Source organism: Podarcis bocagei (assembly GCF_964188305.1).
Source record: "Podarcis bocagei genome assembly, chromosome: 5".
Classification (NCBI taxonomy): Eukaryota; Metazoa; Chordata; class Lepidosauria; order Squamata; family Lacertidae; genus Podarcis; species Podarcis bocagei.
Window position 1 is genome coordinate 79,940,262 of NC_138129.1, and position 21,766 is coordinate 79,962,027.

The following is a 21,766-nucleotide window of genomic DNA, read 5'->3' on the forward strand; positions in this document are numbered from 1 at the left end:
TGCTGTTTTCCTATGTCCAGGGAAGGGTTGGGGGTTTTGCTCAGCTTTGCTATTTCTTAAAGACGCAATTGCTGCAGGTAAGAAAAAAGGCAGAGGATGCGTAAGGCGGAGGAGGACTTTTGAGTCTACAGTTTGATGCTGTTGCTTCTGTGTTTGGACAGCAAGGGCAGAGGCTATCATGGAGGAGAAAGCGATCCATGGCTACTATCAATGCTCTGCCTCAAATGTTGGAGGCAGTGATGCTTCTGAATGCCAGTTGCTGGAAGCTAAAGGAGGGGAGGATGCTCTAAATCCAGCAGACTCATCTTATGTTCAATAGCTGCTCAGCTACTGAGCGTTCTAAATAACGCCGGGTGGTTAAGTGTGATATAAGGAAGTGGTCCTTCTCCTACTAAATTAACAAAAAATGCACAGAGCAGCTACAAATATTTGTTGGAAGTGTAAAGAAAAAGAAGGCACATTCTACCAGCAGTGCGGGATTTACGTATAAGCTAAACAAGCTACCATATTTTTCGCTCCATAAGACGCACTTTTTCCCTCCTAAAAAGTAAGGGGAAATGTGTGTGTGTGTCTTATGGAGCGAATGCAGGCGGGAAAAGCCCCCAAGAGCCACACTCACGCTCTGTAAAGGGAGCGCAGCTCTTGGGGGCTTTTCCCCGAGGAGGGAGAAGGGACTGACGGGCTGTCCTTCTCCCACCTCGTAGAAAAGCCCGCAAGAGCCGCACTCCCTTTAAAGGGTGCCCGGCCCTTGCTTGCTGGCTTTTGCGGGAGGTGGGGGAATTCCCCCACCTCATAGAAAAGCCCACAAGAGCTGCGCCTAGTCCACTCTTGGGGGCTTTTCCCCGAGGAGGGAGAAGGGACTGATGTGGCCTGTCAATCCCTTCTCCCTCCTTGGGGAAAAGCCCCCAAGAGTGGGCTGCCCTTCTCCCTCCTAGGGGAAAAGCCTGTAAGCGCCACACACACGCTCCGCACGGCTCGTGAAAGGGAGTGCTGAGCAGAGCCTGGGATGCAGACAGGCTCTGCTCAGCACTCCCTTTAAAGAATATTTTTTTTCTTGCATTCCCCCTCTAAAAACTAGGTGCATCTTATGGAGCAAAAAATACAGTATAGCTTAGCGCCCCCCAAAAAATTTCAAGGAAAAAACCCCTGGATGTACATTTCCAAAATAGAAGATAAAAAACAAATAAAATAAAACCTACATACAGCAACAGTGTTTTGTGTTGTGTAGGCTCCTGCGATGTAAGTAATGGGCCCCTCCCCTGCTAGCCTGCTGCCTAAAATATCACTGGCTTGCTCATTTCTATATATAGGGTGCCTACATTCTGCATGGACAGGTTGCATGGCAACATGTGCAAATGGCTTTAGATACCTGTTAGATCCATAAACTACCATATAGCGTATATTCAATACAAAAAACAGCGGCATATAAAGGGCCCCATTATCTTCAGTAGCCTAGGGACTCATCAAACCAAAATCCGACCCTGTGGTGGACATGCAAGAGAACGAAAGCATATTGGGAAATGATTTATAACGAGTTGAAAAAAATGTTTAAAATAACTTTTGTGAAAAAAACCAGAAGTCTTTTTTACTAGGAATTTTCAGTTCAGGAATACTGAAGGAGCAAAAAAACCTGTTTATGTACACAACAACAGCTGCACGGATACTTCTGTCCCAGAGATGGAAAGAAGACAAAGTCCCTACCAGAGAAGAATGGTTAACAAAAATGATGGACTATGCTGAAATGGCGAAAATGACTGGGAAAATCAGAAACCAAGAAGACGTCAAATTTCATAAAGAACAGGGAAAATTTGTAACTTGTTTAGAAGCACACTGTAAACAATTAAAAACATTGGCAGGATTTTAACCAAACTTGCAATGTAACAAGAACTATGGTAACAATTGACTACTAAGGAAATATGGAGGACATTATACAATGCAGGTGAAAGAATAACCATGGAACCCATGGAGGGGTAGAGGGAAGTCTGGGATTCAGAAAATCCTATTTGTACAGTGGTACCGCTAGTTGCGGACTTAATCTGTTTTGGGGTGCCATTCGCACCCTGAAAAGTCCGCAATAGAGTGCCTTTTCTGCGCATGTGCGCGGTGCGATCGCTTCTGCGCATGCATGAAGTGCGCAGATCGCTTCTGCGCATGCGGTGAACCCGGAACTAAACACTTCCGGGTTTGCCGCATTTGTAAGCTGAAAGTCCGTAAGAAGAGCGGAACGCAACACGAGGTGTGACTGTATATGATTATGATTATATACTAATGTAAATATTAAAGGTAAAACTGAATAATTTTTTTTTATTTTTTTTTTTTAAAGAGGAAGTGGTCCTTACCAAGCAAGCAGAGGGTGTGCATGCCGTTTCTTCTGTTTTTGGCTATTTTGTCGTAAAAGCTCTCGGGCTTCCACGTATCGGTCCAGAAAACGACAGACACAACTTCTCCAAAATTGTAGAGCTGCCAAGAAAAGAGGGGCAGGTGGGGAGAGATGATAATGAGAAAGTCACCTATCAGAATAAAGACTGTAGACACAAGACTTAACATGGCGTTATGCAATGTGCAACATCGAGAGATTTTGATGGGAAGGGCCGAATCTCAGTGTTTGGTATCTCCAGATGGGGCTGGGAGAGACGGCTACCCGCTTTTCCAAGTTGAATTCAAAAGTGGCTCATAATAACGATAAAAGGATTGACAAATTAAAAACAACAATGCCCCCGAGGGATGTCACACTGTAGTTTGAAGTGGCGGCGAGGCTGATAAAACTGTTTTTTAAAAAGAGAAAAATCAGCGGTTGCTTGATAGTTAAATGCAAGATTCACCAACAACTTACAATTATTCCCCCACACCTCTGTAGAAGATAAATGAGCTGCCACAGTGTATGTGTGAGAGAGATGCTTCTTCCAGCCTGAGTTCAAGTCCTACCTAAAGCCCCGTGTTTCAAGATTCTATTATTTTTTAAATTATTTTTATTAAATTTTCCAACATACATTTATAATATCCAATCTAAATTTGTCACATGTTTTCCCTTTTTGACTTCCTTCAACCTCTCTGACAATCATCCATTATTCAAATTTTTAAAAACGCATTTCCTAATTTTATATTGCATTTTATAAACCTTCACCTCTTAGTTTTCATCAATACAATAGTCCTCTAACATTCACAGAGCTGCTTGAAATCCCACTAGCGTTATTTGCTCATCACATACACATTTCAGATAATCTGTAAATTTTCCCCAGTCTTCAATGAACTTTTGATCTCGTATATATCTGATCTTTCCTGTTAGTTTATCCAGTTCTGCATAATCCATCAATTTCATTCTCCATTTTTCGAGAGTCGGCAATTGTTCCTGTTTCCATTTTTGGGCCAGTAGTATTCTCGCTGCTGTTACTGCATATTGAAAAAGTTTACAATCCTTTCTATTTATTTCATTTCCTAGTATACCTAAAAGAAAAGCCTCTGGTTTCTTAACAAACATATATTTCAACATCTTTTTCATTTCATTGTATATCATTTCCCAGAAGCCCTTCACCTTCTTACAATCCTACCACATATGATAAAATGTTCCTTCTTTTTCTTTACATTTCCAACACTTATTACATGTTTTATACATTTTTGCCAATTTTACGGGTGTGATGTACCATCTATAAATCATTTTCATAGCATTTTCTTTTAACGCAGTACATGCCGTAAATTTTATATTTTCATTCCACAGTTTTATCCAATCCTTAAACTGTATATTATAACCCAAATCTCTGGCCCAGTGTATCATAACCGATTTAACTTCCTCATCTTTTGTATACCATTCTAGCAAAATTTTATACATCTTGGACAAACTTTTATCCTCATTGTTTATTATTTCTGTTTGAAATTTAGATTCTTTTTCCTCATTTCCCCTTTCTTTTAGGTCCTTTTTAAACATTTCATTAACCTGGTGGTAATGCAACCAATCATACACATACTCTTTCACTTCTTCATAGGGTTTCATTTTCGCGTTTCAAGATTCTAAATAGGATGGTAAACACACTTTCCCCCCATAAATTATTTTCAACATCGTAAGCTGGCACGAAACGTTTACAAAAGGGATTCAAAAGAAAATGAGCTGGTTGTGAACAGTGCCCAATCCAAAATGGCAGAGGAAAATGGTACACAAACAGAACAAAGATAAATCATAACTGATATTTTGAGGTAGTTTCCCCCTGCCTTCAGGATCCTACGACCTTGCACATTGCGCAAAATAAATTTAAAGTATAGTGGTGCCCCGCAAGACGAATGCCTCGCAAGACGGAAAACCCGCTAGACGAAAGGGTTTTCCGTTTTGGAGGTGCTTCGCAAAACGAATCTCCTATGGGCTTGCTTCGCAAGACGACAATGTCTTGCGAGTTCCTGCTGGTTTTTTTCCTCCCCCCTTTTTCTAAGCCGCTAAGCCGCTTATCAGCTGATCCGATCAGCAGATAAGGCGCTAAAAGCCGCTAATAGCGCTAATCCGCTAATCCGTCAATGGGCTTGCTTCGCAAGACGAAAAAACCGCTAGACGAAGAGAATCACAGAACGGATTCTTTTCGTCTTGCGAGGCACCACTGTAGCTGTTTGTGTACAAGTCTTAAAGAAAGTCTTAGGTGCCTGGGATCAATAAGACTAGTTTTAATGGGTGAGGGTTTTTGTGTTTTTTCTAAGAAGAACTTGCACTTTTTGGTGGAGACATTTGGGGCTTTGTAAACACTGAAAAAAGAAAAAAACAGGGAAAGCGCCTCAAAGAAAACAAAACAGGATCCAGTGATCTCTGATGCAAACCTTTTTTTTCTTGTAAGTCAATATTTTTCAGAGTAAAATGCTCCTTTGGGAATTCCAAATTGAACCTTGCAATGGTTTGACATAGATGTGGAGAGAATAACATTTTGCTCCCTCACTTTTTCCTGCTGGTTTTTAAGTTGCTTAGATTTTTAAAAACGGGGTGCTTTTGAATCTTAACTGCTTGTATCCTTCTCAAATTCCAAAAGGAGTCTTTTACACCCAAAGATGCTGAGTTTTGCTTTGTAAATATCACCTTAGTCGAAAGAGTTGAAAGCCCGTTTTTCTATGTATGATTTCAGGGATATTCAAAGCTACTCCTGCTTATTTAATTAGGGCACAGTTAGGTTTTGACACCGTCCTGGGCTTAATACAGATTAGGATGCTGAATCGCTGGTGCAGAATAATTCATATAGATGAAGATAAGGCAGATCTTCGTGTGTCTGAGGAACAGATGGTGCTAGCGCTGGACAGTTTCTAGTTTCAAAAAATTTCTGATGTATTACTGCATTATGGATTCTCAGTGCAGGGGCTGAATTCATTTGGAAATGTAGCCAGAAGCATTCCCTTGAAAACAGATACAAGAAAGCTTTTTCTCAACTCTGTTTTGAACAGTTGGAACCAATGGAGAGATTTGGGAGCATACCAGGCAAATTATGTATTTCCGAAGGAGCAACACTGGTTAAATTCTTGAATGCAAACTTTATGGGCAGCAACTGATTTCAGTGCATTATTCTTAAATTGTTGGGTGCAAGATCCTGAAGCGGGGGGGATGTTTAAAGAAATTGAAGTGTTGGAAAATGGAAAAAAAAAATGCTTTTTATTACAAGGCTCAGAAGTTAGTCTCTTTTGCTGTAAAGACTTATAGCAGGCATGGCCAAAGTTTGTTTCGGGGGCCCTGTGGCAGTATATGTCCTGGGGTAAAATCCTAAAAAAAGATCAACAACTTTGAAGGGCCACTATCTGACTGTTGATTCAGGGCCCGAAACTGTGCTTTTATTCTAAATTTCCTTTTTTCTGTGTATATTGTAATGTTTTGTTGTTGCTATGGCCATTGGCTAATGCGAATAGTTTCTATCTACCGCAACAACTTTGGGGTAAAATTGTAAAAGAAGCTCAACAACTTCACTCCTAAAAAACACCCCTGGTTTACGGTCTCATGAAAAGGGATTTGGAATTTATCTCAGCTAATGCCTGTTGAGTTTCTGAAGTCATATATTTCTCCTATTTTTTTTTTTTTTTTTTTTTATATAAATTTTTTATTGCGTTTCTTTTCATAGATTAACAAATTTGTTTACATGGCAACATACAAGAAACATTTTTTATATATATATATAAAGAAAAATAAAAACAAGAAAAAAAAATGTTATGAAACTTTCCTTAACATCTTTCAGCAATTCACTTTTGGACCTCCTCGCATCCTCTCAGCATTGCATTCATTGTTCTAGCCAGTTCAGCAATTTGTTATCTTGTTTCCCATCTTATTATACCTTTAAATATATTATGTTACCAATTTCAAAAAATTGTAATTTAATTTTGACATTCTTAATAAACATAATAATTTGTTTCAAATATTTCTCGTTTTTTCTATCAATACTTACTTTATCATTTCTTAAAATAAATTGCGGAAACATAACATTTCTTAATCGTGCGCTATCTTAACATTCAAACAACTTATAATGTTTTTGCAAATAGTCCTTAAATTTTTTCCAGTCCTCCTCCATAGTTTCTTCGCTCAGATCTCGGATTCTGCCAGTCATTTCTGCCAACTCCATATAGTCCATCAACTGCGTCTGCCAGTCCTCCAGTGTGGGTAAATCTGGTGTTTTCCAGAACTTAGCGATGAGAATCCTAGCTGCTGTGGTTGCATACATAAACAAGGTTCTGTCCTTCTTTGGCACCTTCCGGTCCACCATGCCCAAGAGAAAGGCCTCTGGTTTCTTAGAGAAGGTATATCTAAATACCTTTTTCAGCTCATTATGTATGATTTCCCAGAAGGCCTTTACTTTCGGGCAGGTCCACCAGAGGTGAAAGAATGTCCCTTCTGCCTCCTTGCATTTCCAACACTTATTATCAGAGAGATGATATATTTTAGCCAGCTTGACTGGAGTCATGTACCACCGGTATACCATTTTCATAATGTTCTCTTTCAAGGCACTACATGCCGTGAATTTCATACCGGTGTTCCATAACCTTTCCCAGTCTTCAGACATAATGTTGTGTCCCACATCCTGTGCCCATTTTATCATAGCAGATTTAACTGTTTCATCCTGTGTGTTCCATTTAAGCAGCAAGTCATACATCCTCGAAAGTACCTTAGTCTTTGGTTCTAGTAGCTCCGTCTCCAGTTTCGATTTCTCCAACTGGAAACCCACTTTTCTGTCCATTTTAAATACCTCTTGAATTTGAGCATAATGTAGCCAATCTCGCACCTTACCTTTTAATTTGTCCTGGCTTTGGAGCTTCCAGTTATCTCCAACTCTTTCAATCAGTTCCCAATACTTTGGCCAGTAGGCCTCCATATTGGGCTTTTTTTTAGAAATCTTGGCTTCCACAGGTGATAGCCACCTCGGGGTCTTGCTTTCTAATAAATCCTTGTACTTCGTCCAGACGGCAAAAATTGATTTTCTGACAATATGATTTTTAAACAATTTATGAACCTTCGCCTTGTCATACCACAAGTATGCATGCCAACCATACACATTATCAAACCCTTCCAGATCTAGGACATCGGTGTTTTCCAACAAGAACCAATCCTTCAACCAGCAGAAGGCTGCAGCTTCATAGTACAACCTTAGGTCCGGCAGGGCAAACCCCCCTCTTTCTTTTGAGTCGGTTAGTATTTTAAATTTTATTCGGGGCTTTTTGCCCTGCCAGACAAACTTAGAAATATCCTTCTGCCATTTTCCAAAACATTCCATTCTGTCCACGACCTGAAGGGTCTGAAATAAAAATAGCATTTTAGGCAAAACACACATCTTTATAGCTGCGATTCGGCCTGACAAGGTAAGTTTCAATCTTGACCAAATATCCAAGTCTTTTTTAATTTCCAACCAACATTTTTCATAATTATCTTTAAAAAGGTTTAAATTTTTAGTGGACAAGTATACCCCCAGGTATTTCACTTTTTTAACCACACTTAGCTCTGTCTCTTTCTGATACTCCTCTATCTCTGTAGGTGTCAGATTTTTGACCAAAACCTTAGTTTTTTGTTTGTTTAGCTTAAATCCCGCCACCCGACCAAACTCCAAAATAAGTTCCAAAACTCTTTTTGTACTAGATACTGGCTCCTGTACTGTCAGGACTAGGTCATCTGCAAAGGCTTTCAGTTTGTATTGTTTCGCTCCGACCTCTATACCTTGCACCAGCTGGTCCTCCCTAATCATATTCAGCAATACCTCCAGAACAGAAATAAATAGCAGAGGGGATAAAGGGCACCCCTGTCGTGTCCCTTTTTCAATTCGAAGTTCCTCCGATACCACATTGTTCACTATCAGTTTAGCTTTTTGTTCTGAATAGATTGCTTCTAGTCCATTTTCAAACCCCCGTCCCACTCCCATCCCTTTCAAGTTCTTCTTCATAAACATCCAAGAAATGTTGTCAAATGCTTTCTCCGCATCAATAAAGATTAAAGCAGCCCTTGTATTTCTAATTCGCAACAGCTCCAAAATATCAATGATGTTCCTGGTATTGTCCGACATGTGTCTACCAGGGAGAAAGCCTGCTTGGTCTTTGTGAATTACTTCATTTAACACATTTTTAAGTCTACTTGCTAAAATGTCTGCAAAAATTTTGTAATCCACATTCAGGAGTGAGATGGGACGGTAGTTCTTGAGCTGAGTCTTTTCCCTTTCTGACTTGGGAATCAATGTGATAAATGCTTCTTTCCACGTTTCCGGTGCCTTCCTCCCCTCCATGATCTGGTTACAAACCTCCAACAACGGTTGTATCAAGAAATCCTTCAAAGTTTTGTAATATTTGGAGGTAAGTCCATCCGGGCCTGGAGATTTGCCCAGCTGCATGTTTTGGATGGCACCTTCAATTTCCTGTTGAGTTATTTTGCTGTTAAGAATTGATCTTTTATCTTGACTTATTTTTGGTAGTCCATTTGTTTCCAAAAATTGGTCCATTTCCGGTTCTTTCTGAGGCCCCTGTGCGTAGAGCTCTTTGAAATATCTGTGGAAGCACTTTCTTATTTCTTCTGGTTTCTGAACTATTTTTCCTTGAATCTCCAGATTTGTAACCGTATTTAACTTTTGTCTTTTTTTCAGCTGCCAAGCCAGCAACTTTCCACATTTATTTGCTGATTCAAATGATCTCTGCTTCATTTGTTTAATTTTCCACTCAATCTCTTGATTGATCAGTTTCGAATATTGTGCTTGATGAAATTTGATCTCTCTTAGCACCTCTTTGGATTTCGGTTTGATTCTCAATTTTTTCTCTCCTTCACTTATTTTCTCTAAAATTTTTTCTTTTTTTCCATTCCAATATTTTCTTTTTATCGAATTCTGTTGAATCAGAAACCCTCTCATTACAGCTTTACTTGCATCCCAGATTGTTCTTTTCTCCACCGTAGTGTTCAAATTTATTTCAAAGTAGTCCTTTAATGTTTTTTGGGCCTTCTTCACAATCTCTTGATCTCTTAACAAGGTGTCATTCATTCTCCATCTGAAGGATCCAGTTGGGAAAAGTCTCAGTTCCATTTTTATGGCATTGTGGTCGGAGCAGGTTTTTGGGCAGATTTCCACTTTTCTCGTTTTCGGAGCCAGCCCTCTAGATATCCAAATTTGGTCGATTCGTGTCCATGACAAATGGGCCTCGGAAAAGAAAGTTCCTTCTTTACCCAAGGGGTTCTTTGTCCTCCAAATGTCGATCAAGTCCATATTGTCTGTCATTTCAAAGAAAGTTTTAGGGAGTCTGCCGTCTGTTGTTAAGTTTTGATTTTGGGATTTGTCCATATTTGTAGACACCACCCCATTCATATCTCCCATCACAATAATATTAGCATAGTCCAAATAGTCCATCATTGTCTCATGCAGCTTCTTGTAGAATTCTGATTTTCCATCATTTGGCGCGTAGATTCCTAATATCAAAATCTTTTCCCCTTGTGTTTGAATTTCAATTGCGAGGATTCTTCCATGATCATCTTTAAATAAAAATTTTGGCGACAGGTTCTCCTTTGCATAAATTACAACACCTCTTTTTTTAACTTTGTCTGATGAGATAAATTCTTGGCCAAGTCTTTTATTAATTAATACTTTCCTGTGGAGCCTAGTCACATGTGTTTCTTGCAAACATATTACATCCAATTGTTCTTTTTTTAGGATATGAAATATCCTTCTCCTTTTTTCCGGAGAATTCCCGCCATTTATGTTCCAACTAAGTAGCTGCAGAGACATCCTGTTCTATTTAAGATGTTCTTAAGATGGGGTGTCTTCCTTTTGTTCAGATCCCGAAGGTATAGGCGTTGGCCCACTTCCGGGCGGTGCTGGTGCTGGTAAAACTGGAAACCAATCCGCTCCTTTTTGGAGATCTTCTCCGTGGTCGTGAAGGAACCTTTGGTTATCTTCAGGTGTTCTTATTTTAACCTTCCTTTCTTTGTAGGTGAAGGATAATCCCTGTGGAAACTCCCACCTATAGGGGATTGCGTTGTGTCTCAGCAATTTTGCTAGTTCTGTATAGGTGGCTCTAAGGTCCAGCAGCTGCCTCGGGATATCTCTGTAAATTTCCACTCTTTTGTCTTGTATTTCAATTGCTTTTTTGAAGTGAAGGCCTAGGATCTTGTCTCTCTCTTCCTTTGTTCTTAAAATTATCAAGCAGTCTCTGGATCTGTCTTTCCTTACCAGTCTTCCCAATCTATATGCCGAGACAATCTTAAAATCCGTGTCTTCCTTTAAACCCCAGAACTTCGAGAATTCCTGTGTTAAGTATCCAATCAAATCTCCTTGCTCGAGTTCTGGAATACCTCTCAATTTGATGTTGCTCTCACGATTTTTCAGTTCCACCATTGACAGATAGACTTGTTGTTCACCCACCTGTTTGTGCAGGGGCCTAACTTCTCCTTTTATTTCTTCAACCTCTTTTTGTAGGACTCCCACTTTCTGGATTGCTTCTCCAGCTAATTCTCGATTTTCCGCTGTTGCTCCTTGCAATTTCTCTATAGCTTGCGTGTGCTGGGAAACTTGGTCAGTCAGTTTTTGAATCGAGAAAGTTGCTTTATCTATCTTCACAGACTGATCGTCCACCTTCTGATTTAAACTTGATAGTTGCTCCAATATTTGTTTTAATAATGTATCTGACCCACCTGCTGCCATATCTTCCTCAGTGGACTTCTCAGTTATTTCCCCTTGTTCTCTATGAGACACCAGTACAGCTGGAACCGACGAGCGGCGTCCTTGGGTCAATGTTGTTTGTACAAATTGTGCTGGTCTTCTTTCCTTTTCCTTTTCTTTTTCCTTAGCCTCTTTAGATTCCTTTGCTTTAGACGCTCTTGTTCTCCCTGCACCACTCATTACACATCTGTCAATGTTCAAGGTCAAATTGTCTATTGTTCCATGGGAAAGACAAATTCAGGAGTAAACAGCCAGTGAGATGGAATTCAAAACAAAAGTCAGTTCCCAGGATTTTGTAATCCGAAAGCCCTGTAGGGGGAGTGCCACCCGATTTCAAAGACAAGGAAGGAAGTAATCCGCCATTGAAGTTCCAGATTGCTTCAAAACAATAAATTCGTTAATCCAAAAGTCCCTTCATAAATTCAAGATCTCCCAAAGCACCTTTTATAAATCGACAAAGTTTCACGAAAGGTGCTTGTAACAGTATCCCAATCAGTCTTTTCTGCTCAAATGTAACAATTGCTTTCTAGCACAGTTTGCAACTGTTTCCGCAGTTTGACACAGTCTCTCTCTCTGGCAGCCCGACGATCTGGCTCTTTAAACAGCCCAAAGAGAACAAAAGATAGGAGGAAAGTCACCATCTGCTGCTTCTTTTAATCAATGTCCATTTCCACCTTAAGCTCAATGAAGAAGGCAAATTTTATAGCACGAAAAAGTTTAAGCTTCCCAAAGTCCCGTTTCAAATGCTTCCGTTTCTAAAAGCTTTGCTTTGATCTTGTCAGCAATGTCGGAAGACGGACTTCCCTTTTCTCGTCTCCCGCTTTCAGCCAAATTAACCGAATTTCTTTGCCAAATTTTAAACCCCTTTACTCACGGGTATGTTGCTTGCAGTTTAGCGTTGATTTTAGGAAGAAGGATCAGCGCTCATCTGTAACAGCCGCGCGGCTTCGCTTCCGCGGAAAGAGCGATGAACTCACAGCACCGCTACCCCTCCTTCACTCCGGGTCTCCTTACGGGGTCCCTTCTGTGTTTTCGGAGCAGCTTCTGGTGCCCGCCGAGTCCCACGGCCACGGGCTCACTCTACCCGTGGTTTATCTTGATGGGTCGTCGCTATGCCGCAGCAAACGACCCTTTTCCGCGGAGCCCCTCTTCAGAGCTCGAAGAGGACCGCCATTACAGTTTCGCGCCGCCCCCGGAAGTCTATTTCTCCTATTTTTAGTTGTTTCTGTAAACATTTTAACTATTTTTGGTCCCTTATGTATATTTTTATGGGTAGTTTGTAATGTGTTTTATTTTATTTTGCTTTTTTTTTTTATCTTGACGCATCCTGAAATTTTATTCAGCAGAGTTTCAGTGTACAGAGCCTGAGACAGCTCACATGTCAGTCCTGTTGCTATTTCATAGATGAGGCCTGTTGGTTGAGGGGGCAGCAATGGGGAACCTGCCCCCATTCAGAAGTTGCCTATCATTCCACACGGCCAAATTAGAAAGCTTATCTTATGCACCATTGGTCCAGCGACGTCCCTGCCCCTTGGTCAATGGTTCTTGCTCAGTCAATGATTCTTGGAATATTACACAAGGCGTCCTCTTTAAATACGACACTTGGGTAATCCAGAAAGAGAGTGAGAAATCCAGATTTTGCATTTCACAACCAAAATAGCCCTACCAGTAACTTGCAAGTGGGTGGGTGGGAATTTGCTCAAAATACAACCAGGAATTACTGTCAGCTGACCACTGCATTACTCAAAATAGGGGGAAAGGTTAATAGGCAACGTTTAACCCTTTGATTCATACTCGGCTTGAGTATTTTAACTTTTTAGTATTTTGAGTATTTACCTATTTAGGTCAAAGGTTCCCCTGCCCCCTGTTGTCTTTTGCTGAATCCCAGACTTGATCACAGCCTGCCAAAGCGTACAGCTATCGGTTCCTTCGCTCTGGGTCAATGAAAGTGGTTTTAAAAATCACGAGACAGAAAGAAGCCCATGCTCCAATGTTCAGTCCACAGAATTCTCCGTCACTCCTGACCATTATGAACTCTAAACGCATGTAGCTTAGAGAGCCACTGGGCTGCAGCCTTCCCAAACAGATGCAAGCCATAAGCTCATTTTCTTTAAAAAGAAGAAAAAAAAAACCTACAAAGGTGTTTCCTGTTTTTCAGTAACCAAGGCCAGACTAATGGAGCAGGAGCCTTGTGCATCGACAAAATCAGACTTAAATTAAAATGCAAAAAAGGAAGTCAGCCCTTATTTTACGAACATCAAATTCCTATCGTTTAAGAAAGCGCCCCTAACTTTTGTTGTTTCAAATCTATCGGCACAAGTCAAATCCACTGATACAAATCAAATTTGTCCCCGGCATCTGACACTCACAGGTATACTGTCACTGATAAGGGAGGCTCCATTTAGGGGGAAGGGCTAGGAGCCGTTGACAGACCCATCCCTCTACGGATTTCTCCAATGGTCTAAGCCCACTTTACAAGCTACCTTCCCTGGGGACCTTGCCATGTCTCTTGTGGCAATTTCACAATTTAGTTTGGTGCTATGTGACATGGAACCTTCCATTTCCTTTATGTGAAACGTAGAGGAAATCGCCTTCTAAGGATGAGAAGCACACTAAAACCCACCCTTTGTGGCCCGTATGTGTATCTGAGGCTCAGCTGTTTCTCAGCTCCAGCCCCAGAGGCAACTATGCAAATAAATTCTTCTCTTTCTTCTTCTGCTTCTTCCCCAGCTTCACAACACCCAGTGCGGAGAATCTCTCTTAGCCTCTCCAATATTTGCTTCTGGGCAGTGTAAGGTAAAGGTAAAGGTAAAGGGACCCCTGACCATTAGGTCCAGTTGCGGATAACTCGGGGGTTGCAGCGCTCATCTCGCTTTATTGGCCCAGCATGACTAAGCCGCTTCTGGCGAACCAGAGCAGCGCATGGAAACGCCATTTACCTTCCCGCCAAAGCAGTACCTATTTATCTCCTTGCACTTTGAGGTGCTTTTGAACTTCTAGGTTGGCAGGAGCAGGGACTGAGTAACGGGAGCTCACTCTGTCGTGGGGATTCGAACCGCCGACCTTCTGATCGGCAAGTCCTAGGCTCTGTGGTTTAACCCACAGCGCCACCCGCGTCCCACTCTAGGCAGTGTAGTTGTGATTTAAATCACGATTTAAATCACTAATTGGTAAGACTTGATTTAAATAAAAAATAATTACAGAAAGACTCATTCTTTCTGGTATGATCTTAATATTTACAACCAGATGAAGGTTTCATTTTTGGAATAATAAATTGTCAGAGTAGTTTTTACAGTTATATCAAAAATTACTGATTTGGTTATACTATTAGAAATACATAGACAGGTGTTTATATTTGGACAACTTTTCTGCTGTACTTTTTTGGAAGGAGAAAAATAATCATTTCCTTAATAACAATTTAAACAATTTATTTAATTAAATAATAACATCATGGCATATGTATCCATGTTTGTTAACTGATGTGGTTAAACAATTTTTTGTTAAAACAATACCAGACTGAGTTTTAACACACATGAAAAACTCAAAATAAATCCTCATTTCCTGATGAATAGCCTTTGGACTATACTGTAACTTAAACAGAAAAATATCTTTAGAAAGATTTTTCCTTCAAAAGCATTTTACAGTGGACCCTCCGGATACGAACTTAATTCCTCCCGGGGGTCCGTACTTACCCTGAAAAGTCGGTATCCAGAGACACCGCTTCTGCGCATGCGCAAAGCGCAATAGAGCACTTCTGCGTATGCGTGAAGAGCGCTTTTGTGCATGGAGAAACCGCACTTCCGGATTTGACGCATTTGCAACCCGAAATTACGTTACCCAAAGGTAACGTAACCCGGGTACCACTGTATTTTAAAAATCTGATTTAAAGTTTAAAAAATCTGACTTTTTTTTTTTTAAAAGCCATTGATATTTATCCACCCTGTTTCCAGGGCATCAAGAACTGCATTGCCCACATTCATAAAGCTTTTACTTCTTAGAAGCTCAGTTACATCATGCTGTTTTATAAAAAAGGAGAGAGAGAGAAAGGAAACGCCACAGAAAGTCTGGCCACAAAGTGTGCAACTCCTCACAGCTGTTTCCTACAGATTGGAAGGCGTGCCTCAAGCCCGCGCTCTGCAGAAACCCGTTTGGAGAAGTAAACAGAGTTGTGGTTTCCCGTTGCCGGAACGCCACGTGCGCGAGAGGTGTTACCTGGAGGCCGCAACAGCCAACGGCGTTGAGTATGGAGGCATTGTGGATGACTCTGTAGGGAACTCCCAACTTCACCGCCCGGAGGACAAGGTCACTGTGTGTTGTCGCCCTGCAGTAAGGAGGAAGTGGGTTATATGGGGTGTACAGAGGGCCTGAACTGGGCCTCACTGACTTAAAACAGCCTTCCACAACCTGGTGCCCTCCAAATGTTCCTTGGATTCCCAAATTCCTATCAGCCCCCAGCCAGTACTGACCGATGGGCGGGGATGATGGGCAGGGATGGAGTTGTAGTCCAACAAAACATCTGAAGAGCACTGTGTTTGTTTGTGTGTGTGTGTCTATTATGTGTGGGGAGGCCGTCTAAGAATACAGTGGTACCTTGGGTTACTGATGCTTCAGGTTACAGACGCTTCAGGTTACAGACTTTGCTAACCCAAGAAATTGTACTTTGCTTCAGGATGAGAACAAGAAATCGCGCCACAGCAGCAGCAGGAGGCCCCATTAGCTAAAGTGGTACCTCAGGTTAAGAACAGTTTCAGGTTAAGAATGGACCAGAACGAATTAAGTTCTTAACCTGAGGTACCACTGTACTTCTACCCAGTTCTCTTTTTCTTGAAAAAGAGGTGCTGGAACTCACCATGAGTGAGTTATCTTAGAACGGCAATTGCGCCCACCTGAGAGGTGCCATAATGGAGTTCCAGTGAGTTCTGGCTGAAAAAAAATGTGCTGCTTCTACCAAACTTCTCACAGATACTCAAATAAATAAGTGCCTGTAAACATATAGGAAGCACAGGAAAGATAGATAGATAGATAAATAGATAGATAGATAGATAGATAGATAGATAGATGATAGATAGAACTCAAAGTGCTGGAGGAAAAGAAGCACACTTTTTATTTTCTGCAATTAAGTGCATTCCTCTTTCTTCAGCACCTCGAGGTTGGTTCTCCTGTTTCGTCCTTTGCGAAAGACACATAATGCATCATACACAAACAAGCAAAGATCCTGAGGGTGAATCTGTACACTTTTTGACCTATGAAGCCTTAAACATCTCAGGACCACAAGTACAATGAGTTAAGAGCAGGGGCAGGTTCTAAGTTTGCACTGAAGACACTTTAGCAATGTAACCATGTGGAAGGTGAAGGAGGCAGCTTTTTTTGCGGTTTAACTTGAATAACGCTGTAATAATGCAGTTTTGCCTACTAGTTAGACCTCCCCTTCTTTTTTGCCTCTCGCAGAAGACTGCAGAGCATCTTGCTAACTGGCAAACATCAGCACGCAGAGCAGCACTGGCATAACTCCCATCCTCTTCTTAATTACCGTGCAAACGGGCCATTGTGCAATTCTAAACGAGAAACTTTGCATGCATGCTCTAAACTTGCACCAGTATGCAAAAGGGGTTTTGTTTTCTAACTGTTCCCATTTGCTATTCAGGAGAACTTTGGGAAAGATGGATTGTCACCCCCTCAGGAGTGCTAGATCTGTACTGTATATGCCAGACAGACTTCTAACTTTTTATTTTTCCTTTAAAAAATCCACTCTCTTTAGTACAGAAACAAATGGTTGGGCAAAGTCAAGGGAAGAGTACTAGAGTGGACAAACAGCATGCAAATTAAGGAACAGATTGATGGGCATCCCCTGTTGAAAGCCAACTGCCATTCTCACTTTTGCTCAAAAGGGTCATCTGAATCTATATGGCCTGCCCCATCTGAACTATTTTGTGGGGTGGCGACGTTTGCAAGGCAGACCCATCCAAAGATAGCTGCCAAAACATAACCTCTCCTGCAGCATCTACGATTACTGAAAGCCCCGACTTTGTAAATGTTGCTGCTCAAGTATTCATCAATCATGTTCACTGCATTAGGCAGCCGGGTGTGGAAATGCATTTAAATAAGAAACGCAAAGCTGAACAATGGCTTCAGCTGCCCTCTTTTCCCCAAGGTGTCTTAGTTCAGTGCTGCTCATTCCATGGAGGTGAGCAGGGAACAGAAACAGCATCTGGTGGGGAAGCATGATTAAGCAGCCCTTTTCCAGCCACAGGCACTGAATTTCCAAAAGCGCCCCGGAAAGTCTCTCTCTGCCTAAACTCCGCTCCTTTCCTAACATTTTGTGTCACTTGGAGTTTTTAGACACTAGACAAAGGGAACTGGATTTACAGCTTTTCCCATAGAAGGTCTGTGGTCACTTCTTGATTCTAGCTTGTCACCAGAGGCTCTGGTGGCCCAGTGGCCCAGAATACTGACTGCCAGCTATCGCTGTTCCTGGACAAGGTTTAGCCCGAAACTTAGGAACATCCCAGCTTCAGCACCACAATGTGTTCTGTGTGGAGCTACCCTTAGAGATGGCACGGTGACTATCTGTCACTAAGCCCAGTTCAAGGGGATGATTTTGACATAGGTAAAGGTAAAGGGACCCCTGACTGTTAGGTCCAGTCATGGCCGACTCTGGCGTTGCAGCGCTCATCTCGCTTTATTGGCCGAGGGAGCCAGCGTACAACTTCCAGGTCATGTGGCCAGCATGACTAAGCCGCTTCTGACGAACCAGAGCAGTGCACAGAAACGCCGTTTACCTTCCCGCCGGAGCAGTACCTATTTATCTACTTGCATTTGGACGTGCTTTTGAACTGCTAGGTTGGCAGGAGTAGGGGCCGAGCAATGGGAGCTCACCCTGTCGCGGGGATTCGAACCGCCGACCTTCTGATCGGCAAGTCCTAGGCTCTGTGGTTTAACCCACAGTGCCAGCATGGAGACAGACAAACTGAAAAACCCTGCTACTATCCTTCCCCTGAGCCACAATTGTCAAGGATGCTTTAGCTGAGATTCCTGCATTGCAGGGGGTTGGAGTAGATGAACCCTGGCATCACTTCCAACTCTACAATTCTATGATTAGCCAGGGAACCCCTAATAGTTGAACCATCTTTAGTGTTATACTTGAGCTTGGAATAGGGGTTTCTCTGAAATCAGACAGCAAAGGTTCTGGCGACAGCTCAAACTATTTCTGTCCTTTTGGGCCTTTGAACAAGAGTACTTTCCTGTTGATTATAACTGTTGATCAAATACAATGGATACCGTGATTGCTTAGCACAAGGAGCTTTCAATAGATTTATTCTTGTATGGCAGCCTTTCTCAAACTTCGGCTCCCAGATGTTCTTGAACTACAACTCCCAGGACTGCTCAGGACTGCAATACCTCAAGGAGTTGCCTGTTTCCATATGAACCTACCCAGACCCTGAGATCATCTTCTGAGGCCCTTCTTCATGTGCCGCCTCCTCGAGGGTGGCAACACGAGAACGGGCCTTCTCTGCAGTGGCTCCCCGTCTGTGGAATGCTCTCTTCAGAGAAGTTCGCCTGGCGCCTTCATTATACACTTTTAGGTGCCAGGCAAAAACGTTCCTTTTTAACCAGACCTTTGGTTGATTTGATTGACACCCTATGCCCCTTTAAAATGTGTTTTTTTTGTGGGGGCTATCGGGTTGCTGTTTTCATTTTTATTAGGTATTTTGTGGTTTTATATCTTGATTTTATTCTTCTGAACCGCCCTGAGACCTCCGGGTATAGGGCGGTATATAAATTCAATAATGATCATCATCATCATCTCTGACCACTGGGCTGACACGCAAAAAATATTTTTGCTGCAGCAGTACAAAGGCGCAAAATTTTAATCACATTGTTACTTCCATGAATGGCGTAATGACTTTAGTCTCAGCCTGGCATCATCTGCCGTTAAGTACCAGCTCAATTAGAAAAGAGGGGGAGGAGGAAAATGGTATCCTAATATTCCCTAGAGGTATATTTACATTAATTACACCCCCCCCCCCGCTTGACACATACATTTCTATATAAGGAGGGTGCCCTCGCATGATGTGCATGGTGATTATGTTTTCCCAGCCCCCTTCGCCCCCAGCGGCTAACATGGCAATATTAATTTTGAATCACCAGCTGGAGACAAAAAGCTTGTCTCCTGTATGGCTTGACATTACAGATTGATGATGCTTGACTAGCTAGGGCCTCCTTGCAACAGAAAGGGCTGTGGCTTCCAGGGGGAATAGGAAAACAGAACTTAAGAGGCTTAATAGACCAAACTGATAAGGCCTTTGCCACAACCCAGATGTCCACAGTATACATTAGAAGTGTGTGAGGAACATCGCAGCACCAAAAGCAAACACATGGATCGGAGCTGCAAAACGTAATTGAACCGAAACCTCCTTTCAAACAAGTATAATCGAGCATCTTGGGCAACGAATAAGAAAAGCCATGCAGGGGGAAATCTAGTCGAATTGCTTTTGGGACAATTGCCACGGATTTTAGGGCTGTCACCTCATTATTGATGGGACAGTTTATATAGGAATACAAGCCTTCTGCTCACTCGAAAGATGTGCTCCGTATTTTGGCAGACGGGAGATTCCTGATCTACTAACCATAGCTAGGAAACCAGGGGTTCACCATGGCTAGCTAGCATCCTCTCCAGTGCTTGAAATTTGCCAGGCGCATTTTGCACCGGGTTATCTGCTACTTGCGACCAAGGGAAGTTGCCCGGGTGCCAGAACGGTGTCTGACGTCTCCACCATCTGGAGGTGCATGCCTGGGGATCTGCACAAATCAAAATGTATTTCAGGAACCAAAAAGTTGCATTGAAACATACCGCTTTTGAGCCATCTGACCCAAAAATGGCAGCCAGGCATTCTGTTTTGGTGACTGTAACCCTGGTTTAACGAGCCATTTGGCGCCTAGCTTATATATCTGAGTTTCTAACCCTGGTTAGCATGCACCAGCCCGTTGCACGTGAAGAATAATCCACAATAAGACAGCAACCCTGGTTTAACATGACCTCGCTCCTCCCCTTCTGCGGCTTGGCACAGACAAGGGTCAACACTCACTGGATTCACTCGGAACCAAAGGTCGAAAATCCACTTTCAAACCCTGGTTTCAAATTTGGGTGAGAGCCAGTGTGAATGCGCGGTTGCAGCATGCTTACAGCAACTGTGGGAGAGAGGCAGAAACTTGAGCGAGAGGTGGGAGGAGGAGCGTGCAAGTCTATGGGATGTTTGCACCAAGATGTTGCTTTTACTTGGTGCAGATGTTCATTGCAGACCTAATGTAAGCGTTAATTTCAGTTGTATAGGCTTGGGATGGGCAGAGTTCAGGCTTGTGGGACCTAATTTGGGTTTTTGTTTTTTTCAGCTAGAGCTTTGAAGTCCACCACCTGGAGCCAGGAGCAAAAAAGTAGCTCGAATGGAAGGGTAGATGGATGGCCACCTGTCATGGATGAGATTCCTGCACTGCATTGGGTTGAGCTAGATGACCCTTGGGTCCCTTCCACCTCTACAATTCTATGATGCGAAGATTTAAGGGAGGCTCTGAGGAATTTGTGATCGGGACCAGAAGCATGTTTGCAAACCCTGTCAAACCCTTCTTCCCCCTGACCTGCTGTCCCCATACTTTCTAAAGTAATCTCAGTTAGAATGTGGCAGGTTTTTTAGCTGTTGTCATTGTTGCTGTTATTACTACACTTATTCACCTTGCCGACAAAGGTCCGTATAGTAAAAGCTATGGTTTTCCCAGTAGTGATGTATGGAAGTGAGAGCTGGACCATAAAGAAGGCTGATCACCGAAGAATTGATGCTTTTGAATTATGGTGCTGCAGGAGACTCTTGAGAGTCCCATGGACTGCAAGAAGATCAAACCTCTCCATTCTGAAGGAAATCAGCCCTGAGTGCTCACTGGAAGGACAGATCCTGAAGCTGAGGCTCCAATACTTTGGCTACCTCATGAGAAGAGAAGACTCCCTGGAAAAGACCCTGATGTTGGGAAAGATTGAGGGCACGAGGAGAAGGGGACGACAGAGGACGAGATGGTTGGATGGTGTTCTCAAAGCTACGAACATGAGTGTGACCAAGCTGTGGGAGGCAGTGGAAGTCAGGAGTGCCTGGCGTGCTCTGGTCCATGGGGTCACGAAGAGTCGGATACGACTAAACAACAACAATAACAACATTTGTAACTTTAAAAAAAACAACGCAGAAAGTAACCCAAAGCGTCTTACGAAATAATATAACAGCAAATCCAAAAAACATCATAGCATATATAAAAAGGCAGGTCTAATACAACTCACCTCACTAAAAATAGGTAAGAGGCTACAAGTACAGTGGTACCTCGGGTTACATACGCTTCAGGTTACATACACTTCAGGTTACACACTCCGCTTACCCAGAAATAGTGCTTCAGGTTAAGAACTTTGCTTCAGGATAAGAACAGAAATCGGGCTACGGCAGCGTGGCGGCAGTAGGAGGCCCCATTAGCTAAAATGGTGCTTCAGGTTAAGAACAGTTTCAGGTTAAGTACGGACCTCCGGAACGAATTAAGTACTTAACCTGAGGTACCACTGTATCCATAATACCCTCTAAAGCCTGGGTAAAAAGAAACACTTTGGCCTGCCG

At 42.3% G+C, this 21,766-nt stretch overlaps 1 protein-coding gene across 1 annotated transcript in view; it reads right to left on the reverse strand.

The window, feature by feature from the left end:
* The window catches only part of DPH5 (diphthamide biosynthesis 5), a 35,829-nt gene that overhangs the window by 11,167 nt on the left and 2,896 nt on the right, over window positions 1-21,766 (reverse strand). The window contains exons 4-5 of the mRNA XM_081195072.1: window positions 15,336-15,444; window positions 2,340-2,460 (exon numbers count right to left, since the gene is read on the reverse strand). Of these exons, the coding sequence (XP_081051198.1) occupies window positions 2,340-2,460; window positions 15,336-15,444 (230 nt within the window). The remainder of the gene's footprint in view (window positions 1-2,339; window positions 2,461-15,335; window positions 15,445-21,766) is intronic.